Source organism: Chinchilla lanigera, unplaced genomic scaffold, assembly GCF_000276665.1.
Source record: "Chinchilla lanigera isolate Chin_1 unplaced genomic scaffold, ChiLan1.0 scaffold00093, whole genome shotgun sequence".
NCBI classification, from domain to species: Eukaryota; Metazoa; Chordata; class Mammalia; order Rodentia; family Chinchillidae; genus Chinchilla; species Chinchilla lanigera.
In genome coordinates, this window is record NW_004955494.1 from 2,551,428 (window position 1) to 2,560,866 (window position 9,439).

Consider the following 9,439-nt stretch of genomic DNA (forward strand, 5'->3'; position numbering starts at 1 on the left):
CCTTCTACCATGTGTTTCTTCCTTGCAGCCGGCTGACTTTGGATTGAACCCACTGGAAGTTATGAGCCAAATAAATCTTTCCTTCTTTAAGTTGTGGGTGTCAGTGTTGAGTCCCTTTGATAGGAAAATGACTAATACAGGCCAGGAGAATGTGTTTAATGTAAAGGAGAAAGTAGGGCTATCTGTATATATGCAGAAAGTATTATGTACTTTTCTCAGTTTTGTACTATAGATATTAAAAAGGCCATTGGATGATCAAGATAGTGTTTGGGAATAAATTTCATATTTTAAATGTGAATAGACACTAAATTGGAGCCACTGATCAATGGACATTATACCTTAGAAATAGGTATACCAATCAGCTATATATTGTCTTAGTTACTTTTCTCTTGTTGCTGAGACAAAACTCAACACCCAAAATTAAGGGAGGAAAGGTTTATTTAGCTCACAGTCTGTAGAGGTTTCAATCCATAGTTGCTTGGCTCCATAGTTGGATAGCACATGGCAAGTAGCAACAGTTCATGGTGGTGGAAGACAACAAAAACAACAAAAGCAAAAGAGGCAAAACAAGGTTCTTTCTGCCCCTTTTATCTTAGCCAGAATGATGGGATTAGGACAGTGCCAATCCAATCAGTGGACTAGCCCAGCAGTCACTCACTGTTAATCCCAGCACCCTTAAATCCAGCACTGCACTATGAATCAATCACAAACTCTAGATTCAGCTGCCTTTGAAAAAGGCCCATCTAAAACTGCATGAGGCTTTGCAGGGGTACATCTAGACACAAACCATAACATATATCTATATATCTCCAGGGCAAGAAACTTATATTTATAGTGTTTCTGGGAAGATTAAATAAATTATCATTTTTATACTGACTGGCATAGCAGGAATGTAGATGGGCATTTAGGCCACTGTAACTTATTTGTGCTTTCAGGGCCTGATATTGATAGCTAGATATACATATAGGTATAGATACCAAGAATCATGGAGGCTGACAAGACATGCAGGTGGCAAGCTGGAGACCTGGGAGTTCTAGGAGTCTAGTTTAATATAGTTCTAGACCAAAGATCATCATGCTGGAGACCCAAGAATATCCAATGTTTCAGGAAAAGAGTAGAGGCCAAAAACCAAATAAGCAAACAAAGAAAAGTGATATACTAGCTCAAAGAAGTCAAACAGGAGGAAATGGCAGCCTTTTTGTTCTATTTGGGCATTCACCTATTTGGACAAGGCCTACCCACATTAGTGACGGCAATCTGCTTTCTCAGTCTGTCAATTCAAATGTCAATCCCATCCAGAAATAAGTTTAACCAAATGTCTGGGCACCCTGTGGTCCATTCAAGTTGATTCATAAAATTAGCCATCATGTGCCTTATAAGTACACTGAATCCTGTCTGGTGGGTGTTACATTTGATATAAAGATCTACGGTTTTGTGCCAACAGTCTAATCTGACTATTCACACACTTCTTCCCTATACTTCCTTATCTCTGATCTGTCAGTGCTTTATGTCTAGAGCCCTCAACATAGACCACTATCCAGGAATTTGCATATATTCTCATGTATGGCCACTTCTCTACACAAAGTGGTTGACCAGTTGTACCATTCACAACTTGCCTATTGGGAAGATTTCTCCTGACCACACTTGCTCAAAACCATCCTTAAAGGTGGATATAATGCAGCCACAAACATATTGTTTGCACTCACATACTCTGTTGACATTTTGGAAACTAAATTTGTTCTTTTCTCTTCTCCTTCAGCATGTTTTATAGGACCTGCCCTAATACAGGCATAGATTTGACCTAATGGAAGAGTACCTGTGCAACTGCAGTAGGTGACATAGGGGTTCATCGTATTGGTCTCTGCATTTTCTTGTGACCTCTGGCCTTTGGTTAAATTTTGTCTTGAATGTAACACTTCAAACTTTTAATAAACAGCTCCTGGGCCCATCTGTCTTTTATGAGTTACTATGTTGGACAAATTCCCTAATGGGCTTTTTGGACCCATGATCAAATATTTTGTCTCAGGGCCCAGACTATGCCAGGATATATTTCTCAAAATTATAGAACACTCTTCTAATTTCATAGCCTTACTGTAGAATACTCTACACTCTGGTTTTCCCACTGGAGGCTGTTATAAGCTCCATGATAAATAGATTTAAATGAATGGCAAATTCTTGCAGATTTTCTTTAAACTCAGTCATGAATAGATGAATAGAAATAGAGAATAATTTGAATGATAGGTATTATACTATTTTGAAAACCTTGACCAATCTACAAGGTACCACAAGCTCCCATGCAAATGAGCCGAAGAAAGCATGATCTACCATTCTTCCAAATACACTTGAATCTGGAACACTGCTTGGACTTCAGCTAGGTCCTGCTCTATGACAATACAACAAGCCATGACAAGAGTGGTTCCCACGTGTTATCAGACCACAGGAATAAAATGAGGTATATTAGCTCAAAACCCAAAATCATAAGGGCTTGAGTTGCTACCAGTTTGATAGTTTGAACCTCAGCAGCTCATAAAAAAGCACCCTGTAATTATTTCTGGGAGTCTGCATAAGGGATGCTTCCCAAGACCAGGCAGCCACATTTCTCAATTCCAGGAGGGCAGGACTGACACTGTATTTTGGGCGAATGTCACTTCCATAGTACAACTGAGTCACACTGAGTACAATGTGCATGGTGCCCCTGGAATGGTATAACATTGGTACTATGCCTTGTGGGTGTTCAGAAACCAGTTCTCATTCAGGATCTATCATGATTTTTCTCTTCTACTTCAGTTGGGCCTGGCCATTGTCTAGTACCTTTGACACTGCTTAAAGGAGCATCACTGATACCAACGCTGAGGGTACCCTCTGTGGGCTACCCACTATTCATGCCATGGGTGAAGCCCCCTGATATTCTCAGAGCCATTGTTTGCACATGTGCAGACTGGGGAGAAAGGCCTGTTCCCCACATCCATAATATTTTGTTTCCTACGTCCTAAAGACTATACCTTACAAAATCTCTCACCAAAGCGTCCTGTCAGTATCTCTTCTCATTCATTCTTCACCTCCTGCCAGCATCTCTCAACACTATCCTTCCACCAACCAGAGAGTATGACTTAGGAACAAAGTGAGCAACTTGTTTTGCTATACTGTCTCAATACCTAATACACCATCATCTCCACATGCCTCCTGTAATCTCCATCCAGAAAGACAAAGAAGCCAGGCATGATGGCTTACATCTGTGATCCCAGGACTGGGGAGGCAGAAAAACTGCCATGAGCTCAAGGCCAGCCTGAACTACATAGCGTGACCCTGTCTCAGAAAAACCCAAACCTAAACAAATAAACAAAAAGCCAAACATATTTAAATTATAACACAGAAGCTCTGCCATTATTTTATAGTGGTGTTATTTTTTGAAGGACAAAAGGGCTGGCTTTTTCTATCTAGATCCAGTCTAGAAACAAAACTGTGTATTGAGTTTAGAAAAATCTTAGTTTACCAAGCATACATCACAGTTCCAAAACAATTTTCCTAGACCAAGTTTCCCATGGAGAGTAATTAAGTAAATCACATCTGAAGGTGTGTAGTTACCTGGATACTGAAAACGTGACAGTGAAGTAAGACCTCAGGGACAAGGAAAGGAAAATTGGTTTTATATGTGTTTCCAACATCGAGCAAGGTCAAATTGCAAGGACAAGTGTCTTAAGGAAAATTTTAACTGTCTTGAAGTAATTGCTCCAGTTCCACATTATCCTAAAAACTTTACATTTTATAATAAACATCAATTCAATGAAGGGAATAGATAACTTCAGACTTTGTTAAAATAATCTAGTTAAGAAGATAGGGGCTGGGGATTTAGCTCAGTGGCACACCGCCTGCCTGGCAAGCACAAGGTCGTGAGTTCGATTCCCAGTACCGGAAAAAAAAAAAAAGATAGATGATCTTCACTTTGAACATTTTAAATAATTAGCCCTGCCCATTCTCGAAGCAAAAGGCTCTTACATACATATTTTTCTTATGCACATTTTGTCTTTAAGTTACTTTTAGCTAGAGATACCTCTAAGCACCCTTTGGCTTAGGGTTGAGTGTTTCAACCTTGATCTACATATTCAAAAATTTCTAAGAGTAGAATAATGTCATAAAGGTGATGATTGCATTTACCAGTATCCTATAAGTGAGTAACAGTAAAATTCATCTTCTAGTTGGGTTCTGCCTGGCTGTCTGCCACCACCCCAGCCCTGCTCCTGCCAATAATTTCCTGCCCATAAATTTTAAGTGGTAGTTTTAGCCATATTTTTCTTCAATATTTCATAATCATTGGGTCTAGTCTCATCTGGACCAACCCACTGCACTAATAATATTTTTGAGATGTATTCAATATGAAATGCAAAACAATAGAGTACTCAGTCTTCTGACTAAAGTAAGAGTGTTCCTGGTTCCTGAATGTCCTAACCTCTAACTTCTTTCACTATTTTAGCAACTAATAACCTTTCCTAAAGAGTGACCAAAGCAGGCAGGGTATATTTTCATTCATAAGTTAATTTCTTATATAAAAAGTGCCATCTATAAAACCATACTAATTCTGAGAGAATTAGGGAGATACATTAACACAATAAATAAAGGGTCTGAATAAATAGGATATTTGCTCCCAGAGCCATTATTTTATAATTTATGTAAAATACATAACTTGTGGCTGGCATATATTAGTAATCTAAATCAATACACTTATAAAAATGTTATACTAACACTTAGCTTAAATTATCTAATATTAAGTTATTAAAATAAAAGTGAAAGGAAGTGACCATGGCAGATGCTAGAACCAGAACTTCAGATATAGGAGCAAAAGAGATAGCTAAAGAATTATCAAAGCTATAAATGAAAAAGTTTTTAAAAGGGAGAAATCCATATTTTCCCTTAAGTGAGGACAATTAATGTGGGAAAATGTGAATATGAAGACACAGACATTTACCAATTTGTTATTTAAAAACTTCTGAACTAGCTGAATTCAATTACTAAAAATTACTACAGGGATTCACTCAAAGGTTTTTGTTATATCTGCAACAGAGAAAGAAGTTAAAAGATAGTGCAAAACATAAATTTTTTAAAAATTTCAGGTTAATCCTGAAACTGCTGCAAGTTTGAGGCCAGCCTGAGCTATATAATGAACTCAAGCCCAACCTGAACTACACAGCAAGATCCTGTCTCAGAAAAAAAAAAAAAAAAAAAAATCAGGTTAAGTACTTCTTGAAGCAGAATGGGAACTGTAGGGCTCAATGTGGGACTTTCTGACTTTGCATTGTTCACGACGTATTCAAGTGCACACATCTAGCTGGATACACAAGTTGAGACCAAGTGGAGATAACCTTCACTGAGACAGATTTCTGAGTCATTAATGTAAATAAAATCAGTGGGATGAATAAGAGAGTAAAAGGAGTTCTGGATTGGACTGTGTTCCCTCCAAATTTACATGTCGAAATCATTACCCTCAATATAACAATATTAGGAGGTGGGGCTTTGAAGAAGGTCCTGTGGGCAGCACCCTCATGAATGGGACTACAGCCCTTATAAAAGGGAATACTAAGAGCTGTTATATTCTCTTTCTGACACACAAGAATATAAGTGATAGTCTATGGTCTAGGTGAGGGTCCTCACCAGAATATGACCATGAGGGCTCTGTTAGTTTCTTTGTATAAGCCTATGATTCTTTGTCACAAAGCCTGAGCTAAGACAAGTTCTGTGATAAAAGAAGTAACCAAACGGTGGAGGGTTACACCAACAATGAAACTGCAAATGGTGAAAACTGACTCCAAAAAGGAATCCAAGAAAGAACTGACCTTTAAGAAGAGAGCCAGAAGTGTGTAGAGTCATGAAATCTACACAGGAGAGATTTTGAGAAAAAAAGAAATAGTCAACAGCATCAAATGCAAAAAGAAAAGCAACACTTCACATGTAATGTAGGAAAGGAGATTAAAAAAAAAAAAAAAAGAAAGAAAGTTGTATCTGGGGGGAGTTAGAATTAAAGATTTCACATCTTAAATACTTTATTTTCTCTGTGAAGCAGGAAGATTGCAAGATATGTGTCTGTATTGAGTCAAAGATAAAAGCAAAACATAGATTTGACATTCAGCATCAGAGACATTAAATAAAAATGGTAACAGAGGTTCTGATATCTATGAAAGTGGACTATCATTAGAGATTTGCTTTTTGCAATGTATTTGAATGTACTTACAGCTTATCCACAGCAATGGTGTAACAAACAGAAAAAATCTAAGACTCTCATTAATGGTATGTTACACAGATGCTTAGCAAGGTGCCTAGCATACAGTAGGTATGCAATCAATATTTGTTGAATGAATAAAAAAATGGAACTAGGGGACATAGGAAGACACTAGGGGTTTCACTGTAATTATTTATAATTTCAAAATGTACATTCTAGATACATACCTACATTGATATGCCAACATTTAACATATGGGATATTTCCTATTTTGATAAATAGAAATACATTACAAGATTTTACCAAACCTGAGGAGGGTCCAACAAGAGTTTTGTCTCATGGACTCTTTGTAGTCTGAAACATGTTGAAAAACAGTAACAGAAAATACTTTAATTTCTGATAATTTAATTTCAAAGTATCAGAAAATAAAAAGTTTAATTTTAAAGTATCAGAGAACATCAAAATAGATTTCTCAGGAGACTTTAGGCAGATAATGCAAGTAGAAGGTGACTTAATACAATAGTAATAAGATGTCATTAATAAGTAATAAGAAGTCATCTATTAAGATGACTAAGAAGTTGTTGTTAATTGCCTGAAATATTCTTTTAGAAAATCATCACAATTATTTATTCCCATAAGTGTAATTATTTTTATGTCACAAAAGGAAAGTTTCTCCCAACTTTTTTTGGGACAAATTTCAAATGTACAGAAATGGTAAAATAATAGAATTACTGATATCATATACTTCATCTAAGTTCCCCAGTTGTTAATATTTATTACCTTTATCTCTATCTCTATTTGCTTTTGTGTTTGTTTGTTTGTTTCCATTTTTTGAGACAGGATCTCACCATGTAGTGCAGGATGGCCTTAAACTCACTATGTAGCCCAAGCTGGCCTCAAACTTGTGGTGAACCTCCTGTCTCAGCCTATCTCCAGTTTTTCCTGAACCATCCTAAAGCTGAAAACATAATATTTTATCCTTAAATGCTCTACCATTTGTTGCATAAGAATATTAACATTAATTCATCATTGTCATTTGCCATACAGCCCATATTTAAATTTTCTCAATTTTCAAAAAAAATAGGACAAAAATGGTCTAATAGTTTCTTACTCAAAATTCAGATAAATTTTATGCATTGCATTTGGTTCTTATATCTCTTCAAACTTTTAATCTAGAATAGTCCCCTACTTTTGACTTTTTTTCATGAGATTTAATTTTTAAAGAGTCATTTATGCATATCTTGTAGAATTTCTACATGCCAGATTTGATTGTTTCCTTATGCTTATATTTAAGTCAAGTTGTTTCAACCAAAATACTACATAGGTGCCCCATCACATGAAGATTTATATTACAGTGGTACGTTGGTTCACGAACTTAATTCTTTCCACAATAATGGTTGGAAACTGAACTGGATGAGAACCAAATCAAATTCAAGGGTAGGTTCAATGTTGACCTTATGGGAAAATTTGATTCAGTTCTCAACCAATTCAGTTTGTAAACAGAATTGTGCAAATAATTCAGTTTGTGAAACGAGGTACCAATGCATATGGAATTATACTATTGTTGGTGATGCTGTTTGTTATCTTGTTTAAGGTGATGACTATCACATTTCTGGTTATAAAGGTGCACTTTTCCTTTTATAATTAATAAAAGGTCTATGTGATGGTAGTATGAAACCATGAAACTGTCCTGTTTCCCCAGTGTCTTTCTCCAAATAATAATTTTAGCAATTACTGATGGTTCTCACCCGGTATAACTATTACACTGGAGGTTGCAATGGTGATTTTTAAAAACCTGCTCTTTCCAGGCATCCTTGTGAGAGTGACATCATCCTTAAATCCTGCGTGGCAATCCCTGACACACCACCATGATGCCTAGGGAAGACAGGGCAACCTGGAAATCCAACTACTTCCTTAAGATCAGCCAACTTTTGGATGATTATCCAAAATGCTTCATTGTGGGAGCAGACAATGTGGGCTCCAAGCAGACGCAGCAGATCCACACGTCCCTCCGAGGGAACGCAGTGGTGCTGATGGGCAAGAATACCATGATGCACAAGGCCATCCGAGGCCATCTGGAGAACAACCCAGCTCTGGAGAAACTGTTGCCTCATATCTGGGGGAATGTGGGCTTTGTGTTCGCCAAGGAGGACCTCACTGAGATCAGGGATATGCTGCTGGCCAATAAGGTGCCAGCCGCTGCCCATGTGGGTGCCACTGCACCATGTGAAGTCACCGTGCCAGTCCAGAACACTGGCCTGGGGCCTAAGAAGACCTCCTTCTTCCAGGCTGTGGGCATTACCATTAAAATCCCCAGCGGTACCACTGAAATCCTGAGTGAGGGCTGGAGATTTAGCTCAGCGGCACAGCGCCTGCCTGGCAAGCATGAGGTCGTGAGTTCGATTTCTGGTACTGGAAAAAAAAAAAGAAATCCTGAGTGATGTACAGCTGATGAAGACTGGAGACAAAGTGGGAGCCAGAGAGGCGACCCTCCTGAACATGTTGAACATCTCCCCATTCTCCTTTGGGCTGATCATGCAGCAAGTGTTTGACAATGGCAGCATCTACAGCCCTGAAGTGCGGGACATTACAGAGGAAACTCTGCATTCTCACTTTCTGGAGGGTGTCCACAATATTGCCAGTGTTTTTCTACAGACTGGTTACCCAACTGTTGCTTCAGTGCCCCATTCTATCATCAGTGGGTACAAGTGGGTCCTGGCTTGTCTGTGGAGACTGACTACACCTTCCCACTTGCTGAAAAGGTCAAGGCCTTCTTGGCTGATCCATCTGCATTTGTGCCTGCTGCCCCTGTCACTGCAGCCACCACTGCTGCTCCTGCTGCTGCAGCTGCCCCAGCCAAGAAAGAGTCGGAGAAGTCAGATGAAGATATGGGATTTGGTCTGTTTGACTGAACGCCAAAAAGTAAACTGCTCAGCCTGATTGGCAAAGCAAAGAATAAAGGCCTAATTCTCTTTCAAAACAAAAATAAAAAACCCCTGTCAATCCTTCTCTACAATCATCTAGAATTCTTCTCTAAAGAAAAACTTTGTTCCCTCGTCACACTCAATACTTTTTCCCTCCCTCTTGGTCTCTCCCTCTCTGTCTTTCTTTTATCACTATGGGCTTATGGATTTTGAAAAATAACTATATTGTAATCCATTAGTGTCATTATTTCTTACCTCCCAATTTTCTTGTATTAGGCCTGTAGGAGTCTTGCAGTTGGTTCTT

The 9,439-nt window shown here is 38.2% G+C and overlaps 1 protein-coding gene across 1 annotated transcript; it reads left to right on the plus strand.

Moving 5' to 3' along the window:
* The first annotated feature begins 8,082 nt into the window (after window positions 1-8,082).
* LOC102017785 (60S acidic ribosomal protein P0-like) lies at window positions 8,083-9,123 on the plus strand. The gene is given in 3 exon segments (XM_013504925.1): window positions 8,083-8,548; window positions 8,640-8,927; window positions 8,930-9,123. Coding segments are annotated over 3 exon segments (948 nt in total).
* The last annotated feature ends 316 nt before the right edge of the window (window positions 9,124-9,439 follow it).